The sequence below is a fragment of the Synchiropus splendidus genome, chromosome 3, assembly GCF_027744825.2.
Source record: "Synchiropus splendidus isolate RoL2022-P1 chromosome 3, RoL_Sspl_1.0, whole genome shotgun sequence".
Taxonomy (NCBI): Eukaryota; Metazoa; Chordata; class Actinopteri; order Syngnathiformes; family Callionymidae; genus Synchiropus; species Synchiropus splendidus.
The window spans coordinates 12,988,702-13,006,813 of NC_071336.1; the positions used below are offsets into that span (position 1 = coordinate 12,988,702).

Here is an 18,112-nt window from a genome sequence, read left to right on the forward strand (position 1 = left end):
CGAGGCCTATTTTATCTCTTCACCGTTTCACCAATTTTCATAAGGTGAAAGCGCATTTCTTGTCATTTGTGGCGTTAGTATGTATAAATATTTTGACTAAGGTGAAAATAATTCTATCACCAAATACCAAAAATTGATTTTCTTGTATTTTCTGTCAAATCAAAAACCATAATTTACAATAATTTACAGAATGAGTTTCTTATATCATTGATCTATAAAATAAAAATACTTGTTTTCTTTTACTCCATTGTTGAAGAACATAACTTAGTGAATATATATATATATATATATATATATATATATATATATATATATATATATATATATATATATATATATATATATATATATATATATATATATATATATATATATATATATATTCTGGGGCAACTCTTTCCAAACCGGGCCTGGTAACCCGCCCGGTTCCTCTTCACGTTTGGTCACTTGTTGGATTACGTGTTCATGAAATGAAAGTCTTCTGTGTCGGATTACTTGTATTTGTGAACTGGCTCATGCTGGTTCCCTGGTTTGGATTATTATATATTGTGGTATGAGATACTAGACTCCGTTTCAACAATGATTAAATGTTCTGCTTGTCACGCGCTCATTATTAGTTATCGCAATTACTGCTGTGTCGCGGAATCACCTCACACTGAGAATTTGGCTCACGTAGTGTAGCTTCACTCTCCCTCCCTGGTTTTCAATGACACTAGACACTACAACCATTGCAACATCATTCCTAGGAGACTCTCAGATGCTCTGACATCTCTGTAACAGCGTTCTGAAAACTGACCCACACTCGCTCATGGTTTTGAGTCCACTCAGGAGCCCCTCACTTGACATCAGACCGCTGGAACCGTGAGCCACAATGATCAATCCACACCAGTCAGGTTCAGTCATCTGGATCCTACAGTATCATGACTGTTGTCTCAGCTCTCATGGGTGTGACTGGTTTTACCTCTATATGTTTCCCTGCATTTCACTGTCACTTTCATCAATGTCAGCTCCAGTTGCTGGTACCCACACCATGACAAGCTTTAGAGGTTATTTGTCATATTTTAAAATGCACCCGACATCCTTATATGAACTTCTGTTACCATATGTGTAACCTGTATGATCATACATGTCACCTCCAGGATCATGTTTGTGACCTCCTTCACTTTCACCTGTGGTATCATCATCATCAACACAATGAATGTCATTTTCTGTACCGACCCTTATGTGACCGTATGAGGCGATTCCTCTGTCACGGAAGTCATGTGGGGTTCCCTCCTCTATTATTGGTGTCACTTCCAGTATCATAGCTGCCACTTCTGGAAGCCAGAGGACGTTGACTCTGACCTACACAGGAGCTCATGTAACCATGTGAAAGACAGTGTGTCTGACAAGCTGCCACAGAGTGTCACCGATGTTCGTTCTCTCATTTTCCATTTAATCCCCGAATCGATCACTTTCCAGACACTTTCCAATTTCTATGGTAATACTCTCTAGCCTGAAACAAATGATTTCCTCTCACTTGGCAGAGGCCTTACAGAGTTCTGCCAAATGTATGCACACATCTCCAGCTGGGATTTTCTCTTCTCTACCTTCGCTCACTTGGCTCAAAGCTTGATGCGATCGGGAGGTTGTCGGTTTTCATCACCTCCTCAGGCCACCTCCTCCTCTTTCCTCTGCTCTGAGTCTCAGTACATGTGATGAGGCTGTAATCTATGTATACGAGGCTGTGTTGGAGCCAGCTGAGAGGTGGAGCATGTCAAAAGAAAATGCCTGACATGTGACAACCTACCTCTTATCTCTGCAGCGACTCTCTCTGAGGGTGAGAATGGCCACCATCACCAGAATAATGATGTGTCTGCTGCTTCTTCCACACTGCTGCACAGGTAAGTGCTGTATGCTGCTGTCACACATCTAATTGTCTAGGGAGAATATCACCAGCTTCTTCTTCTGTCATTTTCAAAATTGTTTTTCCGAATAGCTTCCTATTAAGTCAAAGGCTCTAGCGGCTCTGGACAATGAATCAAACACAGTGTTTCGGAATAATAATAATAATAATAATAATAATAAGGGCCGTCAAGGTTCAATGTGTGATCTTAAGTCAGGCAGATAGTTGAGGAACTCTGCTGTGTTTGTGTGCTCTCGCTGGATGAATGTCTGGCTACGAAAAGCCATTTTGTTCCCTGACTGCTGTCAGATGATACAAAAGCAAAGACCAGCAATTTAACTCACTGACTGTGCCTCAGAGTTGTAACCATGGAACTTGTTCACACTGTAATAATGACAAACGCTTCCCGCCGCCGAGCTGCACATTTTATTTCGAGCGTTCAATTCCACCTGATGGGACAACCATGCACACACTCACACCACATTGTACAGCATGTGGACAGTGCGAACAGATCTGCGTAACCGCAGCAGCAACAGTCAAACTACAGTATACTCACAAAGGACTCACCTGCGCTCCAAACCCAGAGTTGCCACATTATTTCCCATGTTAACAAACAAGCTCTCAGTGAGAAAGGTCGATGGCAAGAGAGTTGGTACAGTATATGAGCAGTGGTCCAGAATGAAGAGAAGTGAGCTCTGAAAATGAGGACTCTGTTTCATCATCTGCCCATTATTACTATGAGTTACTAGTTTGATCGCTTCACTTTGTCTCTGTGTGAAAACAACTTTTTAAAGAAAAAGGAGAAAAAGCATAAACTGGTTTCCTTTGGAAAATCTGTCGAGAAGTGGGTTTAATGTTTTATGAATACAGTACATGGTGATTTGTCAACCGACCTTATTTGTGGAAAGTATCATTGAGCTCATTTAATGTGCTCACATGAAGACGTGGGGTCATCTCAGTTGGTTAAATAGAAAACAGTCTTTCTGATGGAGGACGCTCCGAGACCTGATAAGTTTTTGCAGTTTCATTGTGAACAGATTTGGATATGGATATGGACGCTGGAAGAAGGGCTGAGGAAAAGGATCCAGGGGACAGGACTATGGTCCAGTAGACAGCGGGCTGATAGACATTCGCAGGTCGATCTCCTTGAGAGCTCAGTTTTAAGCTGAGCTAAGTTCAAGATCGAACACCAGGCAGTCAAGGATACATAGAGGCGGCAGGTTGGTTTCCGTGGGTGGACTAAAGAAGTGAAGAAGTGTCAAGGGAAGGGTTGCCATTGAACAGGAACAAAAGACTGGATGCTGACAAAGAGACACCAACAGTCAGGATCCACAGAGCAAGCAGAGGAGAGCAATTACTGTGGGCACAGCTGTGACACATTCTGGGGCACGCGCAGCACTGACACCTTTATGCCACAACCACCTGCCAAACACTCACAATAGAACGTGGAAGCTTCCCAACAATTCATTCGGCTCTAAAATCACGTCACATTTATCACTTCTGATGTCCTCAATTTATTTCTTGCAGGTCAGGAAATCTACCTTCTAATTTTGAATTGTGTAAAATCATTCTGTAGATGTACCCAACAGTGCTTAGCTGGACAGTTGCATGATCAATTGTGAGACACTGAATGTCTCAAAATAGCATTCTTACTTTGTCCTTCTTCCTTCCAGGTCATGAAACCAGCGATGACTCGCTCACGTCCATGTTTCTGAGCGGGAAGCCACAGTTGGTCAGCAGCCTCTTCCTGCTGGGCCTGACCATGGTTCTGTCCAGCACTGTCTACCTGTGCGTGCTCAGCTACGTCTGTGTAGGCTGCTGTCAGCCTGTGGCTGTGGGAACCGAGTCAGACGCTTTGACTGAGATTGTTTGAGCCGCCATGTTGGACCGGGTGTGCCATATCTGACGTCAGGGTGGATTGTTCAGCTGTTGTGTGTTTCTTTGATTTGGGTATGTCTCAGGGTCCCGCCGTCTGAGATGCTTACGTAAAAGCAAGACAATTCTTAAGTCGAGGTCATGTAGGTTTGGTTTTTGAGCGTTAATGTGTTTGTTTCCACTTCTGTACCTGCATCTCTGTGAGTTTTGTGTCGCAGAAGGACATGGTTATCAATGGAAAAATTGGTCATATTCAACAAATTCCTTTTGTGAAGCACTGCCTCTCAGACACCACAGATCGATGTCTTAGTTTCTTAATATATGTTCTGTTCGTAAAATGTATGTATTTTTTTAACTGCCTTTATTCCATTCACTGCTGCTCACAAACACGGATCTGTGTGATGTGTGTGAAGGTTGTTTCCTTGATGTTCAGCTGCTGTTCTAACTGTACTTTCTCACTCCAGTCTAACAATCCCACAGAGCAGTGATCACTTCTCACCAAAGTTTGTAAGAAAAGTGAGTTGCTGAGTGATGAGGAGGAGAAGAGGATGTATCTGTGGGTTGAGCACAGCCATATCTATCTTTGTACAGATGAAGGCAACCACTGACGGCTCTGGTCACTCACTCACTATAATATATATTGTTACTCATCCAACGCCTCTTCTCCTTCAGAAGACTGAGGAATCTTGTCCTCCTCCTGCATCTATGTGATGCACAGTGACCTCAGCACCTGCGTCATGTACTGCACAGCAGGTAATGTGAACAAGGCTCTTCACTGGGAGTGAATGCTGCACATAGGATTAGCCTCCAACCACCATGGTCATCTGCAGCACCAGGTGCTGAAAGAGAGCCAGCCCTGCGTGGAAGACCTCCACCGTAACAGCACTAGACAAAGGAAGGGTTCTTTTCCAGTACCTGTCTGACTGCTGAACAACATGACCTTGCTCATAATCAGTTAATCTGCTGCTGTCTTTATTTAGATCTATACAATGTGTCTTATCATAACAGTCGTATTCATATGTCTTAATGTAGAACCGACATGAAGGAAGCAGACTAGTTGGCCAGTGCTCCTGAATGAGCCACTGCAGGTATAGGATCAACTGTTTTTAAATACTTGTAGTAGTATGTAGGAAATACTGTCTGTAACTGAAATGAAACAACAAATCTGAGAATCACATGCCATTTGAATTTTGCGGAAAATGTCCAGACGAACAACGACTTCCCTGCCGTACTCCCAGTAGCAAGTCTGTCAGAAGAAAGTGTGAAGGAGTGGAGGGAGCAGGGATGGTTGAGGTCAGGAAGTTTATAAGCCAAACAGTGCAGAGTATGGAGACACAGATTCAATCAGACGTTAGTCAACGCAAGAGAAAACTTGAATAAAATAGAGGAAAGCATCACAATCAGGTCCCTATATAGTGAAAATGAATGACAAAACCAAGCAAACTTTGTGTTAAGACAGAGATTCTTGAGGTCAAGGCAGGAGGGAAGACCATGATATATCCTGTACCAGAAGGAATGGCTGCTGAAAACCCGTGGATCTTTACAATGGTGCGAAGGGAACTTCATTATCGACTCAGCACAGCAGACCAGCAGAAGGTGCAGGTCCTCGTCTTTGTTGAAACTCCAGGAGACGTTTATGAAATTCAAGGTTCTGAGGGCATGTTAGAAATGCATTCGACCACGATTCCCTCAAAACGCAAACAAGAAAGCGAGACATGCGGCTGAGAGAAATAAATTCCTCGTCATAAGAGCATATGTACACATTTCCATCCCAACAAAGGTAAGAGTTCAGTCGCATAGTATGTGCCCACTGGCACATAACAAGAGGAATATGGACAAGAAACATGTCAAACCTTCTGTAGCTGTAGAAATGCCGCACTGACACGCGTGACAAAATGGTAAAAAAAAAAAACTCTGAACACCGAAGTATATTAACTGACTTACAGGACCTTGGAAAGCAGGAGTTTTTCTTCTCTCTGATCCTGGTCTGGTCTGATGTCTGAAACAGCATTGTCATGAACTTCTCTGCCTACTTCTTATATTTTATTCAAACTATGTTGCCATTTATATTTATGTGGTATGAATAAAGTAACTCAATATTTCACGCCATTCTTGCTGATATGAATGACAATAAATATCCCTTGAATCAGAGAGAGAAACTTTTGAACTTTTTGCCTGGACTCCTTGTCAATTGTCTTTATCAATACCTTGTAGATACTTATCTACACGCAACACGCGTCTTGGCTTCACATACTACAACAGAGCCGGTCCCTTCACAAGCTTGTACTGCAGCACGATGACAAGTGTATGGCATGAGTTAGACCTAAACCCCTGGTAGAAAAACTACCAGTCTTTACACAGAAAGCATCAACACAGTGTTACACAACTAGGTATGCTACTGCTTAATCCTACACCTTGAGGTGCAAACTTAGCGACACATCACTGTAATCGGATGACTTGGTGCCTTTTTGTTCTCCAAACAGTATTTAAATCGTAGTTTCTTCATCAAATAGTAGTGTGTAACTGCTGCATTGATTTAGTGCCAGAAGAATTTTGTTATGCAAACTATTACATACTGAGCAACATAAATGTGCTTTCCTCATTTTGAGTTTGCAAAGATACAACTTTATTCGATTGGTTTGGACTACTTGAGAGCAACAAACCAAATTTAAAAATATCCACATTATAAATATTTATTTTACAAAATGCATAAAAGCCCCAACCACTGAAAACACCTCATTGACCATGAGCTGAATTTCCTCAACCCTCAGTCTTTGCTGACAGCTGCTGTCAGGAACGCCTCCCACATGAAAACTCAGTAGAAAGAGACTTCGAACAAGAGTACTGTATGCCATATACTTTGGAACCTTTTCTGTTTTTAGAACAATTTGCAGGAACAGCCAAACTGTACTTTCATCCACCTGATCCACCTAATATATTTGTGATAGCAGTGAAAAGCTCACTTGGAGTGAGAGTGAGAATCATGTTTTTTGATTTCTCCAGTGCCTTCTATACCATCGAGCCAGTTCTGCTGGGAGTGAAACTGACAGAGATGCTGGTCGATGCCCCCCTTGTGTCCTGCATTATGGACTACCTGACAGGTAGACCACAGTACGTGCGCCTGCAGGGCTGTGTGTTGGACACAGTAGTTAGTAACACCGGGGCACCACAGGTTGCTGTTCTCTCTCCATTCCTCTTCACAATTTACACTACGGACTTCAACTACGAGACCTACCACCTTCAGAAGTTCTCTGATGACTCTGCCATAGTTGGATGTATCAGCAAGGGTGAGGAGACTGAGTACAGGGCTGTGGTGGAGGACTTTGTTGCTTGGTGAGAGCTGAACCATCTGCAGCTCAATGTGGCAAAGTCCAAAGAACTGGTGGTGGACCTACTGAGGATCAAGTCTCCTGTGACCCCCGTTTCCATCCGGGGGGTCAATGTGGATATGGTTGAGGACTATAAATATCTTGGGGTCCCCATAGACAATAAACTGGACTGGGCTGGGAACACTGAGGCCCTTTCCAAAAAAGGAGAGAGTCGTCTCTATTCTTGAGGAGGCTCAGGTCCTTCAACGTCTGCGGGACAATGCTGAGGATGTTTTATGAGTCGGTGGTGTCCAGTGCAATTCTGTTCGCAGTGGTTTGCTGGCGCAGCAGATTAAGAGTGGCGGACACTAACAGACTCGACAGACTCATCTGCAAAGCTGCTGATGTGGTGGGGGTGAAACTGGACTCTATGGTTTCTCAGCTCCTTATTATGGCTTTGTTTTTGCACTTTATAATATTTTAATTTATTAATGATATGTTGAGTACAGAGCATGTTACGAACATAATTTCCCTTGGGATTAATAAACTTTTTCTGATTCTGATTCTGAAAAGAGCTTGATGCAAGAAACTTTACGCCTAGTGAAACCACATTTACAAAGGGACAGTGCCCCTGGTCGCTCCATCAGAAAAGGGGGATGACATTGTAGTAACTATGCCAGGTCGTTGAGTGGCAGTAATTTTAGGGAAGTCAGGAAAACAAACAGCACAGAATATGTCCATGTTAATACTAACAATGCAGACAGGATGAGGAGGAAGAGGGGCTTTTGCTAAGAGCGATTTTAGCCTTGTTGTTAAGCTGTTTGTTTGTGAGTTCACAGGTGGCAGGGAACTACTAGTCAGAATAATTTATTTTGAAACAATGTAGTCAGAGCAGTAATGCAACTTGTTCAACACGATATCACGACGCGGGTGAAATGGCCCTACTGTGACCCTGCGTGTACAGACACACCACGTATCCTCTAATGAAAATGAATATGAAGAGTACTTCTGAGAATGACAGGCCCTGATATTGTTACAGCCTTTCTGAGAATCCTCTTCACTCAAATTACTGTTTGTCGCTGTCGCAACGGCTGACGCCCACATGCGTCAGCCGCGCGACAGATCACTGGACCTCTGTTGTTGAGACTGTGGTCCATATTAACATCCATATTCTATGGAGAGAATGTATGGGAAACTATCACTTTAAGACTGCTAAACAGAACCAGTTTCTGACTGCTTTGCCAGCTTCTCCTTGTCCCCAACAGTACCTTTATGGGTGAAACTTACATTTTTGGAGAGACTTTACATCACATAAATAAAATAATTTGGTTAAAGACAAACTTGTGATACTATAGTCCATATAACATATAAACTTACCAGAGCTTTGAGTGAATAGTATATTTCTTGTTGTATTACTTTGTATCCTGACTTTCAGAGTGAGAGAATTCGATCAGCTTTTCTCCATATTCTGTAAATTGAGTCAATTAAAAGGTATTCCCATTGTAAAAAGACACTCAATTCATAGTACACTCAAAACAAAAAGTATATATTTTGTAAATTCACACACAAAGTAAATACCATTTGGTTCCAGATTGCTTAGGCAAAAGAAATGAGCAATGAATTAATGAAAATATAGTTTTCCCTCCAACACTCCCAAAACATATGAAGGATAAGAGCTGACTATTGGTGCGAGTGTACGAGTTGTTTCTCTGAGACATGGATGATAGTTCAACAATAACATAGAGGGAATTAGGAGCTGGAAATGAGTATTTTGAAGGCCTTCAAGACTCACAAATAAAACATTGCTCACCTCCTCTACATTGGTCTACATTAGCCTCATTCAATATCGATCTCATGAGTAAGGGGCATCATGACACACTGTCCTCATTTTCAGAGCCCACTAGGTGGCGCTCTCAGTTTAAAAAGGACATGAGGTTTCATTGAAGTGGCCTCAAATGCGAATATATTGTGGGATCTAAAAATGAGGACACGGTTTCTTGAAGCCTCATCAGCTCATCAACATGTCAAGCGCCACATCTTATCAACACACTGCTTGGTGAACAAGTAAACTAAGACAACCTCAACTGTATTTTCCTTCAGATTATTATTTAATAAAAGCCTATCTTGTCATTTGATTTCATATGCAAAAAACTTCAGAGAGTCTTTTCTCATTGTTGTCTAGCATATTTTGGAATTTTGACTGTTAGATTTTTGGTTGAGTTGGGAACCCCTCATGTAATGTCATCAAATGAATTTTATTTTTAGTTGTCGTTGCCTCAAGTTAACAAAAACAAAAGCTTTTTCTCCTTTTTATAGTATTCGTATGCGATCTAGCAATGAGACATAATGTCAAAGACTATGAGCGGTGGGAGAGAAGTCAGCTATTCTCTGACTAATAGGACAGGATTATTTTTGCAGCCCTGTTTGATTTTCGCAGGTGGAAGGTTGACGTGCTCGCATGAGAGCTTGTGAGGGCCTTATTATGAAAGAAATCCTTTTGATAAGCTTCTTTTATATTCGTTGCTGCTACGCAGCCATATTTCTTAAGCAAAAGCAGTTCTGCAGTGCACAAACAAGGTGACAGCTGCTGGCAGTTTAAAACATTGTTTAGCATTTTAACAATGATAATGCTATTAATATGAAATCCCTTTAGAGAAAAAAACAAACAAGATTAGAGACATCTCTGGAGCACAAATCAGCAGTGGAGAGTGGAAAGTTAAAACTGTACTGAAGTCGTGACCCCCTCACTTCATCTGCCTTCCTCAAACTGCACACACCGCTGCCTTACTAACAGGTTGATACAACTGTTGATATTACTGTGTACAACCCAATGAGTAACCATGACAACAAGAAGTTACTTATGTGTCCTCACACATTCACAATAAAAAAAAAAGACATGTATGTCTCAGGAGGAAGACTTGATTGTACATGACAATAAGCAAGGAGGACTTGAAAGTTCCCCACTGTTGCCTCCAGACTGAACTTCTCTGATACAGCTGCACATGACCATGATGGACTGTTGATACCACTCCTGTCTTTCACCTCTCCTGCTGCCTGTTGCACAATCCCATAACCAGTGTCGAATGTTTTAGCCAGTGACTTCACTTCCAAGGTGATTCCACATGCTTGAAGCTCATTTGCTTTTGTTTCGGTTGGTGGGTGAAAATGAGCCCACTCATCCTACTTTTGTCAGCCAGACTCTCTTGCTGTCTCCGCCTCAGAGGCCAGCACCTGCACCATGAATGAAGGACTCACATTTGATGTCTTTGCTGGATGTGCCATGTGTGATTTCAGAATGTCATAGCCACTTTTGTTTCCATGGCGATTATAGTTTCTTCTCCGTAGGATACAGCTTCACGCTGAACTCTCCACACGCCTCATCCCTCTGGTTGTATAAACCTCGATGTGTCAGTGAAGTGAGAAAATGATTTATTTCAATCTCCCCTGGCTTTTCTGTGAGTAAGACGCCTCTGGCAGCGCAGCGGCTCTGCACTGACTGACAGCTGCTGATATTCAGCCTCATCCATGAGCCGGTTGCCAGGGGCTGCAGGGACTCCCCGATGTCTACCGCGTTGCCATGGAAATAAGGAGTGCTCATATTCAGCCTGCAGAGAGCAGCAGAGTCCGCCTCTTGAGCCTGTGAAGAAGTACGTTTATACTTCTCTGCAAAATATTTCGCCTGGTGTCATTTTGAAACACAACTTCTCCGTTCTTTTCAACAACAGTCACTATATATATATATATATATATATATATATATATATATATATATATATATATATATATATATATATATATATATATATATATATAAACAACAAAAACTTTTTTTCTATTTGTTATGATTTTAAACATGGTACTGAGATTAAGGGATTGTTTCTAGTTTTGTCTTCCTGGATCTCCCTCTGGTACATTCCAGCAGAGCACCAACAGGTCAGATCATAGATAAATCCAACAGCGGCCCTCGGTCACTCATTTTGGCTCTTTCAATCACACACAGAGGTTCATAACCCGGGTTGAAATAATCGTCATACCTTTATTTCAGGAAACAGTCTGTAGAACCAACCTACTCGCCTCTTCCATTTATTTCTTTACAGGCGATGAGCAAGTAAGAAGGTACCGCCGACCAGATGAGAGACTTAACTTTTATGGTCCAGGTGATATGGAGAATGAATGTCTAGGGATGAAGCCAGCAACAATGTCAGGTGTCAGTCTTGGAAATTACACAAAACACTTCGGTACAGTGGCTAGGTTTGTCATTTGGTGAGCCAACCATTTACGTCTATAGATGTGACAAAGACAATACACAAGGCAGGGTAAAGTGATGTAAACTGACCTGCTGCAGCAGCCACAAATGGGAAGTGCCAAAAGCAGAAGAAGAACTAACACAAGCCCATTTGCCTCTTCACCATTTGAGGCTTTTGCATCAGTAACGACACAGGTTCCACAATACAATACTCATGGAATAGTAGTGTTTTAGTTCCTAGTTCTCAGAAATATTACAGCTCTTCACCTAGCTATGTCTGGGCTTCAGCTGTACAACCTACGGTGTTGTGAAGAACAGCAGCAGTGAAGTTCTCAAGCTAGTGCTTCCCTCTTCATGGTCACTTGACATCATTTCCTTTCACTCATAAAGCAGAATAAGTTATTATAGAAAGGTAACTGCTCATAGATTAGAAGTATGCCCTTTTCATTTATCAACCTACTTGCGCAAGCACCTAAATATATATGTGGCAAATAAAAATAGGAACTAAACGGCAGGGTTTTCGTAAAGTCTCTTAACCAGTTTATTTTAAAGGCTAACTATAATAAGGGAATGTGAAATTAATGTTAATGTACTTAAGTACTATAAACACACAAATAGTGAAATACTTTTTTTAATAGAACCTCTCTTAGTCTTTCTTTCTTTACTCCCTGCTATAAATGCTTCAGATTCTGCAGGAAACTCACAGTTTGTGAAATGTTCTGGATGAAAGTGAAATAGCGATAAATTCTCAGCACACTTGTGAGTAAACACATTTCCCATCAGCAGCTTGTGACAGTTGACTGCATCAGTTGTCATATCTCGGACAGACGTCTCCCTCCTGAAGGGGTATTGAAGGTCGTCTGGAATGCTGGATTCCCAGAATTCACCTGCTGCTGAGGTCAGGTTGCAGTATTCCTCACCCTTGTAACAAATACCTCACACTAGCGTTGGCTCCCTGATGCAAACAGAAGTAGAGAAAGCTCCATATTCAGTGGGGTAATGGAAGTGTGAATTGTGTGTATATCACCCATCCAGCTCCTTTGTTGCACCCACAGCAGAACCACAACAGAAGCAGGAGAATATGCAGGAGAGAGAAAAATCACATGGATAATGTTGCATCATGACAGTCTACGTACATGTACGGATCCATAATCAACGTGAGCCACTAAGGATGACTTGGGAAGATGTAATTACACCCAGCTGTATGTGTAATGCAGTCGACTGCCCCCACATATTTGATTTATTCATCTCTGGGATCCAGAGTGATGCCCATTAGGCGGTGCACTGTGCAGCATGAGCGGTTTCCACAGATTTGAAGCACACTGTGTTCCTTATAGACTGGAGTCAAACAAGGACACGGTGTCTGAGGAATAATTTAAGACCACCTCCAATATGGATCTGCAGGGGGATGTGTGGATGAATCAGAGGCAAGCAAACACATTTAGATCAATATGATGTACAGATTTCTGATCACAACTGATGCAAATGTGGAGACACTGCCCTCGATTTTTCTGTCGATTAAAATGTGCACCTTAAAGGCAACACACTCGCAAGCCTGGTGTGGAATAGATGCGTTCACAAGCTGCTGGAAATATCCTTTTAGGATAGTAGGTATTAGGTTGAAAGATTTGAAGAAATACAAATTATGTTTGTCAATGAAAGATTTAGATTGGGTTGTATGGCAAGAAGATATCATTAAGCAATGCATGTTAAAGACAAATATGACAGCAGTGATTTACGTTGTCATATTTATTATGGTGATGACAGTCTCATCCTAACTGGTGGATCTCATCATCTTCTAATACATGCAACTAGGAGAACCTGTGGCTGTACTCTTGAGAGGCTTAAGCAATACTCCAGACCACATGACTCTAAGTAATTCAGATGTGACTTTTGCAAACACAATTTTACATGGTCTTTATGAATTTTGGTGATGGAAGAACCATAAAGGACTTCATATGTTATTCGGACTCCATGATTGACAATTCTGCTCTCTACCCCTGTGTTAAAGAAGACATTAGGCCTGAAAGTGTGTCTTATATAATAATAATAATAATAATAATAATAATAATAATAATAATCCACTCGAACATAAGGTCTTGTGCTATTTGCTGTGATGCGTGGGAAAGCAGCTAGTCACATAGTCACATTTTATTTTATTAAAAGGAGCATTTTTAAAACGGTTGGAGGATCACTGATCACTGTTTTCAACCATGCTCAAAATAGTTTTCAAAGCGAGAAATCAGAGCTACACGTGCTAATCTGACTTTAGGGTAAGGATTCTGCCAATGTTTCATTTTTATTATCATTATTACTTCGTCCAAGTGATCCGGACTCTTAGATTTGACCTTTATTGAAAAACCTTTATCTATGTTTTCTTTTGTAATTTCGTTTCAGACATGAGTAGTAAACTACTTTACTCACATGAGTTTTGCTTTATTTTCGTTTGATGCTAGACACGAATAAATACGGCTCATAAGTGTTAAACCAGATCTATTGCTTGCACCGACAGTTCTTGTATAAAGCGCGTTATTGAACCGTGCTCGTCAGCGTTGAAGGTTGCCGGTGCACTTTTGGAAGTGTAAATTCCGAGCCTGAGATCCTCCCCTGAAGGCATCTCGGTTGTGAGATCAGCTGATTTTTTACGCTGCCATTTTGTCCGGCGGAGCAGCAGCAGCCAGTCTGAGACAGGAACCGCTGCTGAGACTCTCCAGACAGTCAGGCAAGACGGAACAGTCGCTGCTTAAAATCCAGCGGATAATGTTCAGGCGACAGTCGGAGTAAAGCAGCGGCTGAGCCTGAGAGCCTCGTGGACGAATCTCGCACGGACTGGAGCTGTCATTTTTTTTAACTTACCGGTCCTCCGATCCAAATCTCACCGGGAGTCGCTCGCTCTCGCTCCGTCTGACAGGTCGGCTAACCCCGTTAGCCTTTTTTCGGCTAACACCCATCTGCTTGTTTCCACTGGGACTATTTTTACTGTCATCCTTGAGGTGAAAACAATGCGCTGCTTAATTTTGGGTGACTTTTTATGCCCTGGGGAGGGTTTAGCACTCACTTTGCCAAACGACCTGTGATAGCAGCGGAGCTAACAAGTTGACGTGGAGGAGGAACTCCTGATCTCTTCCAGATTGTTGCTGTGATTTACACCGGATTGTTCCCGTCTATCCCGCTTGAGGTGTCTCGGTTGACCCCCTTCCCGACCCCCATCAAACAAACCATCGGGGCGACTAACCAGCCAGCCAGCGAGCTATGTTTATTTGCGGCCAGAAAGTAATTTCCAGTGTTTACAAATTCCACAGCGGGACTCTTTCCTGGTTCGAGAATTGCAGCGGAAACATTAGCTAACACAGACTAGCCCGGGTTAGTTTTCTGTAATAGATAGGTAGCTAGTTGAATTGAGAACTCCTCAGAAACAGTGTCTCGTTGTAAAGCGGTCTGTCAATATCCGGATTTTTGACTTTGCGGAAGCCCACGGTTTTTTTTTTTGGCTCTTTCTACGCACCTGGACAGAAGGAACTCCCTGCGCCTGAGTGAGAAGTCTCGTTGAGTTCTATTGACCGAAGTCTATTGTGATATAGCGGATTGGTCGCGGTTTAAAAGGCAGAAATGTCTGGTCAGTCGATTACGGATCGGATCGCAGCAGCGCAGCACAGCATGACGGGGTCTGCCATCAGCAAAGCGGTCTGCAAGGCTACCACGCATGAAGTCAGTGGACCCAAGAAGAAGCACCTGGACTGTGAGTAGACATGATGTTCTGTCAGTGCTGATCCACGCGATCCCACAGGGCCTGTTGAGTTGACTGCATCCTTGCTGCCCAACAAGAAACAGCACATTGCCGATCAAATATCAGAATTGGTTGATGACTTGGGGTAGAACAGCTGTGTTCAAAAGTGATGTACCACAGCTTTGTTAGTATAAGGAATCGCACAATTTGTGGAGACTTCACTGCCAATGTCAACATCCTTGGGTACTTGTACTACGACATGTTTTTCGTCTCGTCTGTATAAGTAAGCTTGATTCTTGGGTACAGCAAGTACAGCATCCTCAAGTCTGCATTGTTTTCTCAGTGTGTCTACATATCAGTCAACAGATACAGTTTAAAGTCTCTGTATAGTCGCCCCTGCTGTCCTGTGCGGTTGATCAGTGTTTGCCTTCATTCACACACTCACACACACACATATCACTGGTCATGTGATTGGTAAAAAAAAGCAGTTTTAAGGATTACATTCATGTAATTCAGGTGAAGTGCATCTGTAACTACTGCGACGAGAATCTGCTCTGGGGGACGTGGCAGGGGTGATTCGAGGCGAAACAGGACATGCCCTTTTCAGGAAAACTAAAAGTTGTTCAACCAGAAAGAACCTCATTATGTCACTGGGGTTTATTATTAATGTGTCCTTGGAGATGGCCTCTAAACACTTACCTGCACAAGAAGACGACATTATTGTTTGGGAATAAATGGTGTTCCGGTCACGTGTCCTCCACGCCTGCAGCTGCTGCCTCCAGCTGCTGCTGATAGTTCCTCGACAGGAATGCTGATTTGTCAGAAACACTGAGCTTCTTCACTAAGTGAATGAATCAGATGCAGAGTCAGACAGTGTCTTTCTGTGGAGTCCAGCTGGCTCGTAAGTTAACCTGAAAGCTGGAATTTACTGTGATATTTCACAATTATGCCTTACCCAAACGATTCCTGACTCTGTGACTGGAGTGTGTGATGCCAGTCGTATCAGTGCAAAATGTGTGTGTTGCAATCAAGTCGGAGCTTCGACCCTGACAATGATTGCGCTTTCCGCCGATGTTTGAGTCAATAATTTGATTTATTAGTGTCTATCGAATACCTCTTTGTTCTCTTAAAATGTAACGACCTTAGAACTTAATTATTTGACTGTATGAAGTCAATCTGGTCAGTTGGAAGCAAATGAATGTGTAACAGTTCATTGCATAATACTCTCATTTAGTTTTATCTTTATTTGAATGTGTAAAAGGACATAGTTAGGTTGACATACACATGACCACAGAGCCTCCTGCAAGTACCTTCTCTGCACATATTCAGCCTTCATCTACCATGTTTCAATTTCAGTTTCCTTTCAGGTGCTCAAGCAAAAGGAAGCGTGCCTACATTTAAACATGGAAATATCAACCTCAACTTCTCACCTTCGCACAATTCAGCAGTTGCTCACAAGTGTGTTATACCGACTGTAATAACCATAAGTTGGCGTTGTCAGATAAGGCTGATTCAGTTTCTCACAGATGTTGGGGTCAGTTAAAAATGCTAGTAATTTGTTTGTGGTGTTAATTAAATTAACCTCTGTGGCCCACCACATTACTCTAATGAAAGCTGTTGCATTTTAGTCTGTCACACTGTTTATCGAGCAGATAATATACCTAAATGTGCTGATGTAAGCCATTTGAAAACCATTCTTCTCAGTATGGGATGCACATGTTTGTTCATAGCTGGGGCTCAGCTGCCTCCCATCCGTCACCTCCTCCTCCTCCTCCTCCACTCCGCTGTGAAGTGCAGACGTATCCACGTATTGTCTTGTGTCCCTTATGAACTTGGGTAGACCTTTACAACCAGTGCGCCACGTCAGGCTTAATAATCACATAGTATTGATTCCTTTGTGAGTGCAGTGACCTCAGTGGCATTGAGGTGGACAATCTGTGATTGGCACAGTTTGACCCAAAGCGAGGTTTTCATTCTGATGCTCTCAAAACCTGAAATAGCCCATAATGGTCTCATCCCATGCTGTAGTGGAAGATTCCTGAATTTTGACTGAAATCTGTTTTTTAATAGTGTTAATGTTTTGTGAAGTCACCAAAAAGCCTGCCAAACCTGTCAGTTAGGTCATTGTTGATATGTGTTATTTAATATCATATGGTGGCGGTACTTCCCCACTAGGATGAGATGCGATATATTAGACGATATATTACATGGTGCTTACAGTCATCTGCACAGTTTCTATAGAACAACTAATTTATGCTTAAACATGTCTCAGGTCATACACTGTGACTGGGTATGATGTTATGCTGCTCACCAGTGTTCCATCACAAAAACAAATGCAGCCCGGTGCCTCAGATAATCTCCATTTAGGATCTTGTCAGAATGATAATTGTGGAAGTTGAAAATTCATCATATTGCAGGGAGAAAAAATCTATACTCAAGCTGGTAAAAGTTTCTGATTCAGCCAACTATTTGGGCTGTTGTTGTACTTGAGAGAAATTAATGAATCTTTGAGAGTCACTGTGTATGTTACCTAGTAAGATTGTGGGAAATTGGTAGGATTGCTGACACCCTGACATAAAACATGTTCTGACTGCGTGAGATCAGCTCTGAAGCTTGCTCTCAAGTCAAGCTTCTGATAGTCATGAGCAGAACAAGCGGGGACGGAAAGATGGATGCAAACTCGAGTTGTCACTGTAGTTGCATGTCACAAACAAGAGGTGAACTGGAGTTCAGTCTTGCTACAAGTAAAGATGCATATTTGACAGGAATCATTATTTGGTGCTTGTTATTATAGTTAAGTTTGATATTGTCAATGCTGTTCAATGGCACACGGTTATTTATCCAAATGATCATTTTGTGTCACAATTAAAGAGGTGCCATATCTGCGCTTTGCTTGAGGGAAATTGTGACTGTGATTGAGGAATTAAAGATGGAGAGCACAGTCATGGTCCTATCACTTGTATTTTGGTTGAGGCCATGAAGTCAGGATGGAGAGAGCTGATATGGTAATTACATGTTGTCTCCAAAGATTGTTTCAGTTCCGGTGATTCTGTCTGTAAGGACCCTGCCAT

At 42.1% G+C, this 18,112-nt stretch overlaps 1 protein-coding gene across 4 annotated transcripts in view; it reads left to right on the forward strand.

Annotated features, from left to right (window-relative positions):
* Positions 1-13,990: 13,990 nt before the first annotated feature.
* si:ch211-200p22.4 (phosphatidylinositol-binding clathrin assembly protein) overlaps positions 13,991-18,112 on the forward strand; it is a 74,923-nt gene continuing 70,801 nt past the window's right edge. For all 4 annotated transcript variants that reach the window (XM_053860883.1, XM_053860885.1, XM_053860886.1 and 1 more), the window contains exon 1: positions 13,991-15,053. In XM_053860883.1, the coding sequence (XP_053716858.1) occupies positions 14,924-15,053 (130 nt within the window). In that variant the 5' untranslated portion in view covers positions 13,991-14,923. The remainder of the gene's footprint in view (positions 15,054-18,112) is intronic.